This window comes from Podarcis melisellensis, assembly GCF_964234715.1.
Source record: "Podarcis melisellensis genome assembly, chromosome: 9".
In the NCBI taxonomy this organism is placed as follows: Eukaryota; Metazoa; Chordata; class Lepidosauria; order Squamata; family Lacertidae; genus Podarcis; species Podarcis melisellensis.
In genome coordinates this window covers 14,348,562-14,368,019 of record NC_138541.1, presented here as the reverse complement: position 1 = coordinate 14,368,019, position 19,458 = coordinate 14,348,562, and the positions used below count along the sequence as shown (strand labels likewise).

The window sequence follows — 19,458 nt, the reverse complement described above, 5'->3', positions numbered from 1 at the left end:
AAGAATACTATCGTCCACGGAGCACTTAGCATATGGATAGCTTTTTAAAAATTAACATTAACAATATTTTGATGGCACAAATCCTTTTCTGCGAGGAAAACAGGACTGGATTCACACTCACATTTGGTGTGACTGTATGAATGCTTTGATTGACAGATACAGGAGAACGAGAGAGAAAATTCTGCCGTTCCTCCTGCTTGTCAGTCATTCAAATGAGCTTTCATCTGGGAAATTAATGAAGCTCCTTCTGTCAGGGTGGCTCAAGGCTTGGTCTCTCTTGTCCAGATTCCATGTTTAACTGGCGACTCCCAGAGGCTCAACAATTCCTAGGAGATACGAATAGCCATCTCTTTGTCGGCTTGCCGCTCAGTGGCTTTCTGTAACACAGAGGCAATTACTTCTCTGAAAATAGAGTGGATTTAGGCAAGTGATGCTGCAGTAATCTGACAGGTTTGGGTTCTGATGCTGATATTATTGCTTCTTCATATCAGGAACAGAGGTGTAGTTATTGCCATCAAAATAGGGATCAAGCTGGATGGCTATTTTTTTATCCCTCCAGGCAGTCTTAAGATGGCCATATTAACATTGCAGAAGTAGCTATGTCAGAATCGATGTGCAACTTAAATTTGAAATCCTTGAACGGAATGGGTCCCGTGCTTCAGATGGGTATTTTTTTACCTACATTGCTGTCTGCAGAGAAAGCACTGGAGATAATGTTTCATCTGACGATTCTGTAAAATTCTGATGGTGCTCTGCATTGCTAGCGGCCACCAACAGATGCCTGATTATCATCTTCCAAAGCAACTACTCTATTCCAAACTTAAAAATGGAAAGCGTAATGCTGGTGGTCAACAAAAGAGGTTTAAAGACTGTCTCAAGGCAATTTTTTTAAAAAAATGTAGTATAAACACCAACAACTGGGAAACACTTGCCTGCGAATGCTCCAATTGAAGAACAGCCTTTACCAAAGGTATCATGGACTTTGAAGACACTCGAACTCAGGACACAAGGGAGAAATGTTCTAAGGGGAAGGCACGCTTGGCAAATCCACACCGTGATCAACTCATGCCTGGAAACCAATGTCCCCACTGTGGAAGGATGTGTGGATCCAAAATTGGCCTCCACAGTCACTTACGGACTCATTGTTAAAACTGTGTTTACGGAAGACAATTTTACTCGCCTACGAGGAATCGCCCAAGAAAGAAGACAGGGGTCCATTTTTGAATCCTGTCCAAATTGCATGAAATATACCCACCCTGTAAATACTTTTACAATGAACTGGAGATGTTTCTAATTCATACGTCTTTATGCAACAGAGGCTCTTTGTTAGAATTGCGAGCCTTTATACCCATTAGTTCTTTTTCCTGCACATAAGTGCTGATTTTAATTAAGGGCAGTTGAGGGTAAAAATCATAGCGCTGGTTGAGGGTGTGCTGGAAAGGAAAAAAGGTCAGTTTATCAGATGACTCTCATCCTGCAATTAAACTCTTTGTTGAGGAAAAGATGACATATTTAAGTGGTTTTCAACCATGGACACACTTACTTTTTGAAAACAGTTATTGGATTTCATCCAGCGAGGGCAATTAAAACAAATCCTGAGATCTCTGGGTAAAGGATGGCATAGAAATAATAGAAATAGATAAATGATTTAGTAATCCAAGGCACTCATTAGTAAACCAGCTCCACCAGTTCCTGTTTTTCTTTTATCCTTCCTCCATTTAAATCTCCTATAACCCCTGTTTTAAAACAGCTGCGTTGGTTGACAGTTTGTTTCCAAGCTGAATTCAAGGTTGCTGTTTAAAGCCCTAAAAGAACTCAGGTCACAAATATCTGAAAGACTGCCTCCTTCCATACAGGCCCTCCTGAGATCAGTAGAGGAGACCCTCTTGTTTGTTCCTACACCCTCAGAGGTTTGGGGGCAGCTGGCAGCCCGGGAGAGGGCATTCTCTGTGGTGGCCCCTAAGCGGTGGAACTCGCTCCCCACAGAGATGCTTCTGGCACCTTCATTATACTACTGTTGAAGAATGCTAAAGGTGCACCTCTTTACCATAGCTTTCATCACTTGAGGTTTATGTTCTTTAAAGGTAAAGGACCCCTGACAGTTAAGTCCAGTCGTGAACGACTCTGGGGTTGTGGCGCTCATCTCGCTTTACTGGCCGAGGTAGCCTACGTTTGTCCGCAGACAGTTTTTCCAGGTCATGTGGCCAGCATGACTAAGCCGCTTCTGGCGATACCAGAGCAGTGCACAGAAACGCCGTTTACCTTCCCGCCGGAGCGGTACCTATTTATCTACTTGCACTTTGATGTACTTTTGAACTGCTAGGTTGACAAGAGCTGGGACTGAACAATGGGAACTCACCCCGTCACAGGGATTTGAACTGCCGACCTTTCGATTGGCAAGCCCTAGGCTCAGTGGTTTAGACCACAGCGCCAACTGTGCCCCATTTAACGTTCATTAGGACCCACCTTATTTTTATGGTTGTAAGTTGTTTTAATATTGTTTTGTAATACTGTAACCCGCCCTAGGACCTTAGGGTGAAGGGCAGGTAAGAAATAAATCAATATTATATATTATTATTAGGCCTCCAAACCATTAATAACCAGTGTCTCAAGTCCAGCAGACCCTCCAAGTGGCCCTATTTTCCAGGGACAGTCCCAAATTTACAGAAGCCATCCCAGTGTTTTATTTGACCCCGGAATATCTGGCTTTTCCTTAGGACATCCTTATTTTCTTTGGAGAAATGTTAGAGGGTATGTTACCTGACCCCCGAGCCATCTGAAAACAGCCCTGTATAGGAAAGTTTTAAAATGTTTCATAATTAATATATATATATATATAATTTGTGTGTGTGTGTGTTGGAAGCTGTCCAGAGTGACTGGGGCAATGCAGTCAGATGGGCGGGGTATAAATAGTAAAATTATTATTATGGAATAATAATATTATTTCTCCAATTTTCACCTGTGTATTCCCGGAGACCTGGAAGGTATTTTTGTGTTCCTGCTTCAGACTCCAATATGATTGGATTAGTTGATTACTTGTCTAGTAATTACCCTTCTGAGGGGGATATAATCCCTAGAGAGGGGTTTTAAATTATCAGGAATGCAGTAGGGTCAAACTATTTATAAATTATTCCATTTTGGGAATGCTGCCAGTGTGATTCCATCAGGGACTGTTCTTCTGTTAGAAGAAGGATAGGCACCTCACAGCTAATTACCATCCCATCAGCCTTATCAGCATTGTAGCTAAGGGATATGCTAAATTCCTGCTTCTTAAACTTGAGAACAGTCAGTAGAAATGACAACTTTGCAGAGAAGAGAGATTGTTCAAATGAAGAGAACGTAAAGGAATGCAAATGTTGGCAAAAAGTGTCGTGTTCTGCCTCGACTGTCTGAGGCACTCTAGGCCCCAGAATGCCAATTGCTGAGAATTGCATACTCTCCAAGGTGACGTGACCCAAATCTAGGACACCATCTTCCAGGTCTGAAATCCTGCACAAGTCATGTGACCTGCGTGAGATTGCAGACCCAGAAAAAGTGTGGAACTGCAGCACCACACACGATCCCGCAAAAGGCACCCACAATATAGTGTGAGTGCACATTGCAATGAATTTTTTTTTTAATACAAAGAATATCGACTTATTATAAAGAGCATGGAAGGGGAAGGTGGATGTGTTAATCTAACTCCATTTTTATAAATGAAAACCATAAACGTCATCTTGGAATGGTTACCATGAATGACAACAAGGTCTACCAGAGATATCTATCAATGTTCTAGCGCTCTCTCTGCCTATTAAAGAGCATTTTGCTGTACAATAAATTAGTGCATTGCTTGGCTTTAACTTGTCTGAATTTGACATCACGTTGATTGCCTCTTCAGCCCCTTCCTGGTGTGGAGATCCCTGCTCTGACACATTTTCTCTTTTGGTTTCCTTGCTCCAGCTAGCCAAGCCAGGGACCTTTTGTCAAAGATGCTAGTGATTGACCCAGCCAAACGGATATCAGTGGACGAAGCCTTACAGCATCCATACATTAATGTCTGGTATGACCCAGCAGAAGTGGAGGCGGTAAGTAAAACATTGTTCTTTACACTAAGCTTTTCCGGTTATCACAAACCAGCGTTCAGCTAGCAATGCGAAAGGAGGAATTTGTTCAGTTTGCATTTTAGGGGAAAGCATTTGCAAAAAAGAAAGAAAGAGAAAAGTATTATGCGTGCATTGTTGCGCACTGCGATTCTCTGCTGCTGTTTCATTATTCCAAAATTGTCTGCTTTTTTTTGGTGATCATTTAAATTGTACATTAAATTGTACTTCTTTCAATTATACTCGTGTAAAACAGCCTGAAACCGTTTGCTAAAGGATGGGCTATAAGTACAAGTACAGTGGTGCCTCGGGTTACATACGCTTCAGGTTACATACGCTTCAGGTTACATACGCTTCAGGTTACAGACTCCGCTAACCCAGAAATAGTACCTCGGGTTAAGAACTTTGCTTCAGGATGAGAACAGAAATCATGCTTTGGCGGCGCGGTGGCAGCAGGAGGCCCCATTAGCTAAAGTGGTGCTTCAAGTTAAGAACAGTTTCAGGTTAAGAAAGGACCTCCGGAACGAATTAAGTACTTAACCCGAGGTACCACTGTAATAATAAATATAAGATAAACTCACACAAAAATGTGGGCAAATTTTCTGTGCCATCTTTTTTTTATAAAAAAAGTTACAGATGTGGAAATGGATTGAACTGAGCTTAAAGACTGCAAAAATGAGAAACTGTGAGAAACTGAAACAGACAGATTCCTAATTCTGATTTGAATTGGGACAAGTTTTTCCAACTCGCTGGATAATGTGCAACTGATGTCTTTATAGTCTAAATCACTTCTGTTGCATTATTCTTTTTTTAGTAGCAGTGGGTGACTAAAGTGTGGCATGGGGAGGGCAGAAGTTTCTGGGGTTTGTGGCTCTCCTGGACTACAAGTATAAGACACTGGAGGGAGCTGAAAAGCAGACTGAAATCTATTTGTCCTGTGTCACTCGTCAGGCAACAGTATGATTTCCCCCCTGTTTTTCTTTTCCATCCTATTGATTTCCCCCAACTCAAAAGCTTCTCCAGTCCTCTGGTTCTATTGTTTGTTTTGTTTGGCCAGAGTCCACAGCATTGGCCAATGCAAACCTTTGCATAGACTTCTTGCCTGGATTTTGTCACTTTGTGACTCCTTTAACTCTGTAATTCTAATTCTATTAATGATGAAGAAGCTAGAACATGATAAATAGTTGACAGAGATACTGTTTTTATCCTTCCCATAATACCCAATGCCGTTGATAAGCAATGACCGCTCCCTGCTTAAAACGGGGGGCGCCCTTTGCGTGGACGCATGCAGCCCCTAGATCTGGAGCGGCTCCAACAGCATAGGCCTCGCTTTGCCTTCCCTCAGGTGAGACACCTGGAGGTCTCCGCCTACCTTAGTCAGTTGTCCAATCCCACCTGGGGGGAGCGTTGCCAAGGAGACCAGGCCACGTAGGGGAGGGATTACCTGCCCACACAATAGAGGGAGGATCTTACCTGGGAATCCTCACTTGGCTCCAGATCAACCCAATGCCGTTGATAAGCAATAGGACAAAATGAAATAATTTTTTTTACAATATGAAGATGATGATGATGATAACAACAACAACAACAACATGGTGCTATTTATGAATATAATTATTTTCCCTACAGTTCCCTTCCTCAACAGTAATAGCAAGTTCAAGAAGATAAAACTGCCATGGTGAAACAATTGCTTTAAAACGAATAAAAGAACAATAATGGCAGAATGTAGAAAAGGGTGCATTGTAATAACAATAGTTAAGGAGAGATGGCAGTATTGCTTAGTTGTATTAAATAGAACAATAAATGTGGAATATAATCTGGTAACAAGGAATACATAAAACAGCAACCAAGTAGATTATGCCTCATAGGGAGTACTGAAAAATGATATCCTGAACTTTATTCTTTGAAAAATGAATAATTGGGCTTCGTTTTTCTCTCAGCTGATCGTTTTGTTGCGTCCCCAGTCAAGTTTTGGTTATGCCTGTGAATTTGATCATATAAACCATATTCCACAATCTTAAAAGCTATTCATGAATCCATTTTTTGTCTGGTTTGCTTAGTAAAGTGCTATCAGGATTTCTTTTATCTTCGGACTCTGTCTGCATTATATAAGTGACTTTGCCAACACTGTTTGATTCATCTCATTAGGTGTCAACTACTATCTGAATATCAGTTTTGTAATCATTTTCTTTGTGGTTCATATGTGGAGTATTTTACATATGTTTGTCCATGTTTCACACATTTCACCAAACTTAGCTGCCGCTACAGAATATAGTAACTACCACTGAGTCTGGAATGCCCTCCCTAGAGAAGTCTGACGGGTGTCTACATTGTGATATTTTCTGTAGCCAGCAAACGCCTTGTTCTCCCTTTCTCGCCCTCTATTTTGAAAATGTGTTGGTGCACCCCTGTTTTCCTCTGCTGTTGATTTTACCTTGAGGTCCTTTTCATTTCTTTTGCAGTCTTATTGTTATGTTATTGTATTTTATATTTTTATCCTCGGTTTGCTGAAGAGCTCAGAGAGCTTTGGCTGTTGGCCAGCAGTGAAATGTAGTTAATAAGCGAAATGAAATTAAATAAGAAATAAATGAATCATTAAGAGGTTAACTGGAGTAGAATGTTGGAGGAAATGGAATATTTTCTTTCCAGTCACAATCTGCAGTTTTGATGTTGGTAGTTAGTAGGAAAGGAGAATGACAATAGCAAGCCATAGTAGTGCCATAAGTGTCATTAGTTCTCCATTTGCCCTCTGGGGGAAGAGGTCAGGTGTTAGTATGCAGTTACAGGAGGTATAATCAATCCTAGCAAGCTTCACAATATGCCCTAGAGAGCATCTCATAATCTTTCCCAATGCCAGTGTTGCTGTGGGAGTAAATTCATTAGCGTTTGCGAGGTGCTCAGTTACCATAGCGATGAGGTACCAGGTCTGCAAGCTTGTGTCCTTTTCTGCTTTGACAACGGGACCTGAGAACGTTGGAGGTGCATATGGCCAAAGGCATCAACCCCACATGGCTGTGTAATGCTAATCAGTAATTATCAGAAGTTTGCAGTCATTTATTCCAATACATTGCAAGGGGAATAATTCCACCACTTTTGTTTCGAATTTACAGCACTCTGTCACACAAGGATACACCAGCGCCTAGTACAGTATTTAAAGATATGCTAATAGCTCTATGGGAGCACAAACTCACTCAAAGGTTTCCCTCCGGTACAGTGTTTGCGTCCTCTTCCTTCCAGCTGCCTCTATGTTCTGCGCTCTTCATTAAAATACTTAAAATGAGCTACAATTGATATATAAAACTCCATTTATAAGCAACCATGGCTGTGATTGTGGGTAAGAATGACCCTAGCAGGTGAAAGCCGTCTGAAATCGAAATGTCTGTTGTGAAAGACGACCAAGATAGGGAGTCATCTGTGTCTCTCGGGGCAAAGATATCCAAAACCACTGGTGCAGCCACTGAAACATTTATGTAGTCAATTGCAGCTGTCTTTCCTCTGGGCAAACCATCCCCAAGGATGTAATTACTTGTAGAAATGCACCGTGTGAACCAGTGGTAAACACAGATGCCCTTTGCAGTCAGAGTCTCCCCAAAAAGTGCTGTAGCGATAATGAACATCGCTGCAACGGAAGCTGTCTTGTTGCAGGTTACATTCAAATGCCACCCTATTCCATCTTCCTGACTTTTCCTTACCAGTTAATTCTCACAGACCTCACCCTCCCCACCAACCCATTAGACCAGGGGTGGGGAACATTGTGGGCCAGCTTTGACAGGGGGCAGGGCAATCCACATGTCAATCAGGTGAGGTAATCATGCTGTCACATGATTGGCAGGTGGATTGCCCCCCCCCCCACTTGTCTCATTCTCAACATAAGAGGCAGAAAGAGGGAGCATGTGAAGGGCTGCAAAGTCTGCCCTGAGCTGATCCTGTCAACATTTTACCGTCTTCCCTTGCTTTTCCTTTGCCTCCTGCCCAGTGATGATGCAAAGGAACGCCAGCCTCTCTACGCCTTCACCAAAGCTTCCGCTGTCTCTCCAAGCCTGCCTTCCTTCCGTCCTCACTGAGCCTCCCACTCTTCTCCCCATTGACCTCACCAAGCCTGTAGTTTATCCCTCTGTATTAAAATTCCCAGCACTCTTAACAAACTACAGTTTGCAGGATTCTCTGGGGGCAAACCATATGCTTCAAATGTGCTTTACATCTGACTACTGCTCACATCAGGACGCAGGTGGTGCTGTGGGTTAAACCACAGAGCCTAGGACTTGCTGATCAGAAGGTTGGCGGTTTGAATCCCCACGGTGGGGTGAGCTCCCGTTGCTTGGTCCCTGCTCTTGCCAACCTAGCAGTTCGAAAGCATGTCAAAGTGCAAGTAGATAAATAGGTACTGCTCTGGTGGGAAGGTAAACAGCGTTTCTGTGCGCTGCTCTGGTTCACCAGAAGCAGCTTAGTCATGCTGGCCACATTACCTGGAAGCTGTATGCTGGCTCCTTCGGACAATAAAGCGAGATGAGCATGCAACCCCAGAGTCGGTCATGACTGGACCTAATGGTCAGCGGTCCCTTTACCTTCGCCTTGCTGCTCACATCAATTGATGAACACACATACTGATATTTATTAATGATCACACACATTGATATTTTTGTTTTTCTAATTGTCTGCAGGGTTCCCCCCTTTTTATTCTGTTCTTCTTGAAAGCTACAAAACCCCAAACTGGGAATTCAATGTGTGCATAATACCCATCATCTCCCCGGAAGAAAAATATCCACCCCACCACTTGGCCTACTAAACTTGGCTGTGGGAGGAAAAAGGAAATAAAGCCAAAAGTATCAGATTTACACAAGGGGGCCTCTGAATAATTGGCTGAAGCACAGCAGAGGGGAACAGGGAGCATTTAAATATATATCTATAGCTTGGTCTATGTAGCAAATGGCAATGGTTTTGTGTCAAGAGATTAACCTAGAGGTAATGACCCCGAACATCTTCCTGGGATTTACAGTGTGAGCTTGCAAGTGAGGACAAAGGAAGGGGGATGACATTCCAGCCAAGGTGCAGAAGCCAGAGCCAGTTAAACTCTCATTTTATAAGCCTATTTTAAAAAGTTCACGATCCTTTCATAGGCTACAGAAGAGCCATAAAATTATGATGCCTCGTTCAAATGGCGGGGAGTGTAACGCGTTTGGGAAATGGCAGAAGGAAGGCAAAAGCCTTCGTTTTCTCTCTCTCTGGCAGGTTTAAAAAGTTGTAGACGCTGGTGGTCTTTCTTTAAATGCCAGGCTGTGACCTGCTTCTAACTAGAGGGAAATGTATATTATTACTCCGGCGACATGCTGTTCATTCACAATGAATGAAGGACAAGCTGGAGACGGATTGTAGGAAAATACAACCAAACGCCAACCTGACTTTTTTGACCTCTGAGTACTAGTAAACAATTGCTTCCCTTGTGCTGCCATTTAGGAATATATTGACTTTTGACTCCTACTGACTGGAGTGTTTGCAATGTGTGGTAGGAAGCCTTACTTATTCCATACACTTATACCTTACCGATTGACTACAGGCCGCCATTTTTGCAATATTGGCTGTACTACATGTTTTCTTATCATTTATTATATTTTAGGATTAGGGTTCCCAGGTTGACATTACAATCCAAGATGCTTCAAATGCTTTTGTAGAACAGCAAAATATTTTATGGAAATAGAAGAATTGTTGCCATGCTTTAGGAAGATACTGACTTTCCATATTTGTTCCAGGCTGTTTTTGTGATGGAGGAGAGTTCTTGACTTCTTGTATGGGGGCTCCCAGGAATCATCTGGCTTGGCTATTTTGGGGGAAAACAGGATTCCTTATACTGATATGGCAAGACTCTTAGGTTCTTACGTGGCATGGCTCCACATTGTTTGGGGCTGATTCACATGACATCCTGCAAATGGCCAGATGTGGTTTGAGTGAACTGAAATATTCAAGATGGTTGCTTGACTGCTGGATTGGCCTCCCGTCCAAACAAGCTGATAAAGCAACAAAGTGGTAAATCACTCATAGAAACCCTCTGCAAGTAATTCAAAAACCCACTCCTCATCATGATCCTCATCATCATCCATCTATTTGTTTGCTGCCTTTGCACAAAAATTAATGCCGAGAGTGGTTAATAGTAGTAGTAGTAGTAGTAGTAGTAGTAAATTATTTATACCCCACCCATCTGGCTGGGTTTCCCGAGCCACTCTAGGCAACTTCCAGCAAAAGATTAAAAGTACATTAAAACACCACTCGTTAAAAACTTCCCTAAACACAAACAAAACACCACAAACAAAACTTCCCCTTCACAACAAAACACCAGAAAATCAACAATTAGAAGGATAACTCAGAATAGTGGCAATAATAAAACAGCAGCGTAAGAGCATGTAGAAAAACGGCATAAAAAGTAACCACATTCTGGTACTGTTAATGGCAGCAGACACTAGAAAACCCAAAAAGAAACAGGGAAGTTGGGGTTTTCCTTGGTCCTGGAAGTTCTAGTCATTCCTTCCGTGCACACGACGAATTAGCCCAGAATCAAATTAGTCTGGTCAAGTTTCACGGCCTCAGCGTCTCCAGGGCTTCACTGCCTCTTGGGTGTCACCCATTAAGGTGGCATTAAGGCTCCCAAAGGCCAGGAGGCAGGTAGCTGGGAACACTAATTCTTTGAGGTTACATAATTATGAATGTGCATTGCAGAGAGCGGCAGCAGACTGAAGGAAGTCTCTTACATGCAGCTGAAACATGCAGAGACCTTTCTAAACATGGTTGGGAAGATAGTCTGGTCCTGAAATGGACTGGACTGATAAGGCTCTTCAAGATGGGTTCAGAAAGCTTTAGAAACCCGCTTCCTTCAGGGCCTGTTGAGTGTTTTAGTCTAAATTGCCACTTCCCCAAAAGTTACTGAGGAGGGATATGCATGTAATCCAGTGGGCAGCATGTGGGACTAGGACCACTGATTCCTGAATTTGAATCTCTGCTCTGCCATGAAGCTCACTGGGTGGCCTTGGTCCAGTCAGTGTCTCTCAGCCGAATTTACCTCACATGGTTGTTGTAAGGGCAAGGCACTACTCCCTGGGTGAAGTAAGGTCAGCATAGAAATGCGATCAATAAATATCTTGCCCCCTGATCTTTCAGACCTGCTTGGTATGCCTTCCTCCTGCACAGTTTTCTTTTCTGTGTATAGGAGTGCCACTGCACACTAAACTTTGACATTCAAAGCCCCTTTGCCAGCACTCTTCGGCGTAGCATCTGGGTTCTTTGCTTGACTGATGATTCCTGCTTGGGCATCTTGGTATTTGAGATAGCTCTGGACAGCGGAGGCCCCAGCTAGGTCATCTGCTCCTCAGCCTTTGAGCCATCCATGAGTGTGTAAATGCATTTTCATTTTACCCTACTAAGGTCTTGTTTATGTCCCAGGAAAATGCTTTAAAACGTAGCAGCTTTATACGGATCTGTAAAATTGTATATTCTGTTCCGTCTTGCAGATATCTGCATTCTCACACTCAATCTCCATTTTCTGTAGTAGCCAGTACAGTAGTACCACAGGTTAAGAACTTAATTCGTTCTGGAGGTCTGTTCTTAACCTGAAACTTTTCTTAACCTGAAGCACCACTTTAGCTAATGGGGCCTCCTGCTGCTGCCATGCTGCCGCTGCATGATTTCTGTTCTCATCCTGAAGCAAAGTTCTTAACCCAAGGTACTATTTCTGGGTTAGCGGAGTCTGTAACCTGAAGCGTATGTAACCTGAACCTATGTAACCCGAGGTACCACTGTATTCACAATGATTCTAGGAAAACCTTCTAGTTAATCCCTTTTCTAATGAATCAGCAAAACCTTTCCTGAACCTCTTCTTCTAGGAATGTATATTTTCCTCAACCTCCTTAAGGTTGATCTCACGTTAGAGTTTTACATGTGTCAGCATTACAGATCCATGAAGGTCTATTGTGTTCTGCAGTAGCTATCTGCCATTGTAATCAGAAGTGGCCTCTTTGAGCCTGTCCACACCAGAGTTTACGATATGATACAATATGATAACCTTTATTGTCATTGTCCCATACAGAACAATGAAATTGAAAAATCTACATAAGACATTCAAAAACCAACAAGCCTGCTATCCCAGCTATCCCAACCTGGTTAGCCCCCTAAAAACTCTGATACCCCATTTTTTAAATACAATATACTCCCATAGAGACTCCTTACACTGCATTTAAAACCCAAATCGCATTTGGTTTGAAACTGTTTCTCAGGCAGATAGTTCTAGTCTTTATAACCCTGTACCTTCTTCCAGAAGTCAGAAGCTGAAAGAGATCATTTCCAGGGTGTGTACTATCCTGCACTATCTCTGCAGCTTTCTTATGGCATCTGGAAGCATAAATTTGATTTACTGTGTGTTTGCAGCTGTTTGCATTCCCATTTAATCGGCGTAGTCTAAATGACATTGCCCTCAAACAACTCCATGCTTTCGCCTGTAAATTCAGGTTTACCCGATATGGGAACAATCCAATAAATTAGGGAAAATGGGGCTCCAAACCACTTCACTTGAGGTCAAAGACAATTTGTTTCAGTGTTTTGGGGTGAGTGGATCCACTGTCACTTTCTGCAACCCCCCGTTCATTGCCCAATACATCCTCAAGGCTTCCATTTATTTTCCAGCCACGTACAATGAAATTGGCAGAGTTGGGTAGAATAATGCAGGAACACCGAGGAAGTGCCACAGAACAACTGATAAAGTACTGTACAATTTGGTGGTGTGCCACTCCGCACCTGACACCAGTCTCATGGCAGCTGCTTATTTGGAGGAAGAAGAGGAGAGGTGATTCAGCAGCAAGGTTGGTGCAGTGCAAACACACCAGCAGATGTAGTGGATTGGTTCCGCTGGTATGTTTGCACTGACCAGGGTTCAGGTGAGTGGTGGCACCCTATCATGCAACCCATCACTGTGCAGCTTTAGCGTATCAATGACCTGTTGCTGTATACAGACACAACAGAAAAAAGCAGTCAGGAGCCCCAAGCTAAAACTGTGCCACATTTTGTGAGTATTTTTGCCTGGGAGATTTCTTTGTAGTTTTAATTAATCTTTGCTACATCGAAATAATCTCCGTAGGCTTCCAGCTGAAGGGAACTGGTCAAGCTGGAAGTCAGTGCTGCCTCAGGACATTTTGTTTCCGTGGCAACCGTAACCATGGCTACCAGCATCTGTTTGGAGCTGTAAGGGGCAAGCATGTTCAAGCTCCTGTGCAAATGAAGCGATTCTCTGAACATGGTGTGCAATTTCCTTCCTAGCTAGAAAGCATTTGTCCGAGCCTGTGGACTCCAGTTTTAAGCTAGAAGATTCTCTGATAAAAATGAGTGTGGTAAAGAACGATCTGTGGGTGGACAAATTAAGGTACTTCATCAAAAGTCATAACTTAGAAATGGGTCCTGGTGTTGTTGTTTTTTAAATTAGATTTTATTCAAGATTTTTTTGTGTGAAACAAACAAATAAGCAAGGAAAGGTACATATAGCAAACTGAATTCCCCCAACCCAACTCCGTAAGTGGCAGAAAAAACTACACTCGTTCATTTTCTCACACAAAAAGCCACAAATTCCTGCATCTCTCCTCCTCAGAATGAGGATGGGGAATTCCTAAAATAGAACTATACACAGAGGGTGGCGCTGTGGTCTAAACCACTGAGCCTCTTGGGCTTGCCGATCAGAAGGTTGGCGGTTCGAATCCCTTCAATGGGGCGCGCTCCCATTGCTCGGTCCCAGCTCCTGCCAACCTAGCAGTTCGAAAGCATGCCAAAAAGTGCAAGTAGATAAATAGGTACTTCTCCGGCGGGAAAGTAAACAGTGTTTCCGTGAACTGCTCTGGTTTTGGTGTTCCGTTGCGCCAGAATCTGCTTAGTCATGCTGGCCACATGACCCAGAAAAACTGTCTGTGGACAAACACCAGCTCCCTCAACCTGTAAAGCGAGATGAGCGCCGCAACCCCAGAGTCTTCTGTGACTGGATTTCACTGTCAGGGGTCCTTTACCTTTACCTTTATATCACCAACCAAGTGCGCCACATAATCCCATACATCCTAGAAGATGGAACGAAACAATGGGTGCACATGGACATAGAAAAACGGGTCCTGTGGATGGAAACCTGGGTTACTGAAGGAGGAAATTGCCCTCTCCTCCTTCTATGTGTACAACTCTAAAAGGTAAAGGTAAAGGGACCGCTGACCATTAGGTCCAGTCATTATCGACTCTGGGTTTGCGGTGCTCATCTCACTTTATTGGCCGACGGAGCCAGCGTACAGCTTCCGGGTCATGTGGCCAGCGTGACTAAGCCACTTCTGGCGAACCAGAGCAGCATATGGAAACGCCGTTTACCTTCCCACCGGAGCGGTACCTATTTATCTACTTGCATTTTGACATGCTTTCAAACTGCTAGGTGGGCAGGAGCAGGGACCGAGCAACGGGAGCTCACCCTGTCGTGGGGATTCGAACCTTCTGATCGGCAAGTCCTAGGCTCTGTGGTTTAACCCACAGCGCCACCTGCTTTACACATGCTTTAAAGACACTCTTTCCTTAACATCACCAATGAAAACTACATCTGAAGGAAAAGCCTCTCTCAAACTAAGTGCTGTTGTTTTGTTTTTTAGCTGGATGAGACTTTCTATGGGGAGAAGGGAGGAAATTATCGTTCTTGAGTTCTGGATTTTTATCCTTTGCCTTACCTCCTCTTTGATGTCAACCATCGTGGCCCAGCTTACATGGCATAAAATGCAGCTCAGCCCTCTCTGATCTCTAGAGTAGGCTGCCTAATGAAGCAGACAACAGCGGCCACTCTTGTGCAAAGCCACAACCCTCGGTCCCCTTGGGTTTTCCTCCTCGCCTGCCTCCCCCCACCCCAACCCCACGGCCTGTGCTCTTTGCTTTGCCCCTCATTAGCAAATGCAAGCTCTAGGCCTGGCAGATTTGCTGAGTGACAGGCTGTCAGACTCCCTCATCTGGAAGAACCAGGCTCTCTGTTGTCATGGGCTATGAAATATACTCAGAGTCGAGAGTGGATTTCATGCTCTTTATTCAGCTCATAGTGATGAGGAGGAATGGAAGTTCCCCCAGAATGTCTGTTTTATATACATTACTTACACAATGGGCCCCACATGATTGGCTAATTCCGGGATTCACTTGTAGGCCAATCAGGTTGCGGATTCACTTCCACCTGGAGCTGGATTGGGTGGCCCCTGTGGACCACTCAGACTGCTGCATTCTGGGTCCTATTGTTCTAGGACCAATCAGACTGCTGCATTCTGAATCCTATTGTTCTAGGACCAATCAGACTGCTGCATTCTGAATCCTATTGTTCTAGGACCAATCAGACTGCTGCCTTTTGGATCTTATTCAACTCAGTACATAACAGGCTACTTCCGTGCTCTGCTCTTAGCTTGAGCGAGAGAGCTTCGTGATACCAGAATCGTCAGGAAAAAGAAGACTCTGGCTGGGATTTCAAAGGCTTGGCATGACACAAGACTCAGACTGATGGGCTGGTTTGCAGGAAGGAAGGGGCACGAGTTCATGAGGAAATCAAAAGACGGGGCTTTAGTAACAATAGAACAAATCTATGGCTGCATATGGAACATGAGAGAAATTCACTAAGAATATTTCTCCACCAGTGCATTCCTGGTGGAATGAGCTGCCCTCTCCTCCCTGCTTATGTTGTTCTGGGGGTTCTCCTGTCCCCCACAAGCCAAATTGTGGGGCAAGAGGGGCTTGCAGGGGGAGGAGAGGAGGGAAGCCCTGTTGCACTAGCAGAAGGCCTTGCACAGTTTTTCCACTGCAGTAATGGGACTGATTAGTGCAGTCATCTGTTTCTTTCCAGGAAAGTGCTATTTCCATAATCGCAGCCGCCAGGAGGTGGCATGTTAGATATTTGTATGGAAGTTCCTTCTTACACCCTTTGAGTAGGGGTGTAACAACCCGATTTAACATTTATGTGCTTTAATCCTGGCATCAAGTCGATGAAGGACCTGCCTGTAATGACTCTTGTCCCTTGGAGCTACCTCACATTGCAGCGCGGAGAGGACTGCTGTGACAGAAACGGGTCCCTTTTTCCATTTCCTTGATGTTTTGGCGTTGAAACTGTCTCATTACGTCTGGGCTTAAATTCATTTTGTGCTCCTATTCATCTGACCTCTCTTGTGTTTTTTAAATCAACAGCCACCTCCACAGATATACGATAAGCAGCTGGATGAAAGAGAACACACAATCGAAGAGTGGAAAGGTAATCTCATTTTTTTCAAAAAGGCAGGGGACCTGATGCTTCTCTGAATGTCCTTCTTCTCCGTTTCTTCCCTCATTTTTCTGTTGAGGACCACATCCCCTGGTTCATTCTGCTAGAAGACACATGTAGGTGGGGCAGGACCTGTGGTGGGTGGAGCCAAAGCCGTGGGGGGGCAGGTCCAGAGCCAAAAGTGGGCGGAGTCACCCTTTTATCTCCTTTTGCCACCAATCTTTCTCTTTCTTCCTTTTCCTCCCCCCCCCCCAATAGGCCATCAGAGTAGGAACAGATTACTCTTGCTAGAAGTCTGGTCCATAGCTGTCAACCTTCCGTTTTTTTGAGGGAAATTCCCTTATTCCAACGCCGTTTCCCGCTGCTTCCCGCTGCTATCCCGGATTGTTAGATATCCCATAGACTGTCCCTGGGACATGTGAGGCTGCTGATCCCTTATTTTCAAATCTGAAAGTTGACAGCTATGGTCTAGACTTCTGATCACTTGCGGAGGCCTTCCCCTCCCCCACTTCTTCTTTCATGGCTCCATCATCAGATAAATTGGTAAAAATGGCTGTGGACTAGTAACTTTCACAGACTCCTTTCCAAGGCTGATAATTTATTGAGGTCTTCTATTTGCGCTTTCTTTGAATGGTGCTGGGGGGAAAGCTAGCAACTCCTCTCTACTTTTCTAACTGGCTCTGTTGTCTCTTGCAGAATTAATCTACAAGGAAGTAATGAATTCTGAAGAAAAGACTAAAAATGGTGTAGTAAAAGGACAGCCTTCTCCCTCAGGTACTCATTCCCAGTGAATGACCATTTTGTGCTCGCTGCAGGCTCCATCGTACAGTGATGGATTCTTACCAAAGTGTCTTAATCTGCTGCTATTAATTCAGACATAAGCAGCCGCAGCTTTGAGGCTGAACATTACTTTTAGACAATTTGGTACATGGAACTGAAGATGAATTGCATTAATTGAACTCCAGATTCTTATTTTTCTCTTTTGGGAAAGGCGGCATGAGAGTCTAGGTTACCGTCAGGACTTTGGATGGATGAACACAGTTGTTTCAAGTCTCTATACTGATTCCATCCATCCATCCATTTATCCATCCATTTCTTTATTATGGCCAATGACCAGCATTTTCTTGCATCCATAGATAAATCATTTGGGTTGGTGTACTTGTAGCCAGCCAGATCCTTAACCATGATTTAAGGATGAGCTGCTCCCTTTCAACTGATTCTCACCCTTAACTGCAAATTCCCCCTGCCAAGAAAAACCACGGCTAAAGATTATCTTTGCACTTACCTTAATTGTGATTAATGCCAGTCCTGCTCCAGTTCTGAACCTCCAGTCGGAAATCTGCTTGCCAGCTGAGAAACTAATAAATCTCTGTTTTTGTGCTGCTTTCCTGGGACAGGGGGAAATTGTCAAAGACCGGATAGGCTGCAGCCCATAGCTGGTGGGCTATTAGGTCGCCAGGTTTTTCTGGGCTTACTTAATGGTCACTAGGTCCCCTCTGAACCAGAGTTTAGGAACCATTGTGAGAAGAGGATACTGGACTAGATGGGCCTTTGGGCTGACCTAGCAGCGCTGTTCTTGTGTTTTTATGAAGCCCACTAAACATATGCCTCTCCTTACGCCACCTAGGTACATTCACAGGTGCAAAGCACCTTCCAAAGTGTGCAAGCAATTGGCAAGGACAAGGCACAAATAAAATTTGATGATAGGTTGCCAGATTAGCAATGGGCCCAATGGAGTTTTTCAGTGCCACACGCATTGATTTCAGTTCTGGTGACAGAAAGGCGATTCGACAGATTCTTGCAGAGCAGAAAGTGAAAAGCAAAGCATGCAGGTTTGATTTAAGAGCTTCCTGCATGTGCCCGGCGTCATCTTTCTTCAAGATGGAGTGGGTATCAGAATAAATCATGGTTCACAAGCACATCTGTCACACAGAGCTGTGTGTGTTGGGTGATTTATGTGTAACAATAACAGAGTTTGCTTGCGTGGGGAAGTAATTTGCAAGGACTAATTACGTATTGGCTTTCATCTAAAATGGATCATCGCCTAAAATGGAGCATCATGGGTTGGGGGTGGGGCCTCTAGACAAGATCGGGGTGGGTGTTGGGGGCTGCAGGGGAGGAAGAGGAAGCTTATTTGAACAAGCGAAAGTCTGCTTATGTGATGTTGGAATATCACCCTTTTTTCATTTTATTTCCTCAATCTTGATATATTCCAGTGTTTTCCTTCCATTTGCATTTTCATTTTCAGCTCCATGCAGTTTGATGGTTTTGGTTGTAGTAAATTTTAATAAGGGATGGGGAAACCAGCTATTTGATGAAGCGAGATTTTTTTCTAGGCTACTTTATTTCTCTAATGGGCGTGGGTAGGAGGGAATGTTATCAGTGGGAATACAGTGGTGCCCTGCAAGACGAACGCCTCGCAAGATGGAAAACCCGCTAGACGAAAGGGTTTTCCATTTTGGAGGCGCTTCGCAAAACGAATTTCCCTATGGGCTTGCTTCACAAGACGAAAATGTCTTGCGAGTTCCTGCGGGTTTTTCCCCCTTCCCCCCTTTTTCTAAGCAGCTAAGCCGCTTATCAGCTGATCCGCTAAGCTGATAAGCCACTAAAAGCCGCTAAACCGCTAATAGCGCTAATCCGCTAAGGTGTCAATGGGCTTGCTTCGCAAGACGAAAAAACTGCTATACGAAGAGCCTCATGGAATGGATTAATTTCGTCTTGCGAGGCACCACTGTATCGTATCGTATCAAAAACATGAGAATGCTCCTTGCAGTCAATTAAAATTAAAGATGGTGGGAGCATGGGGCAGTGAAGGAATGATCTACCGGTGCATTATAACTGGAGAAGAATAATACAAGTTTGGATATGCAGCCCATTCCTGCAGCAGCCTGTGCCAACATTGCAAGAAACTGTCACATATCTGTGGTTCCCTGAGGACTATGGGAGAATTGCAAAAATGTATAATATAAAAGGCACTTGGATTTTTTTAAAAGGTTTCACTGGTTGTATTAGAAAAATAAACCTATACAAAGGTATAAATCCCAAACAGTGCACAAATACAAAATATTCTCTCTATGTTATTTAGCTTTTAATCTCAGCCACCAT

General features: G+C 43.7%; 1 protein-coding gene across 8 annotated transcripts in view; it reads left to right on the top strand.

Annotated features, from left to right (window-relative positions):
* MAPK10 (mitogen-activated protein kinase 10) overlaps positions 1 to 19,458 on the top strand; it is a 236,881-nt gene that overhangs the window by 216,221 nt on the left and 1,202 nt on the right. For all 8 annotated transcript variants that reach the window (XM_081925123.1, XM_081925122.1, XM_081925125.1 and 5 more), the window contains 3 exons: positions 3,940 to 4,064; positions 16,281 to 16,344; positions 17,050 to 17,127. In XM_081925123.1, the coding sequence (XP_081781249.1) occupies positions 3,940 to 4,064; positions 16,281 to 16,344; positions 17,050 to 17,127 (267 nt within the window). The remainder of the gene's footprint in view (positions 1 to 3,939; positions 4,065 to 16,280; positions 16,345 to 17,049; positions 17,128 to 19,458) is intronic.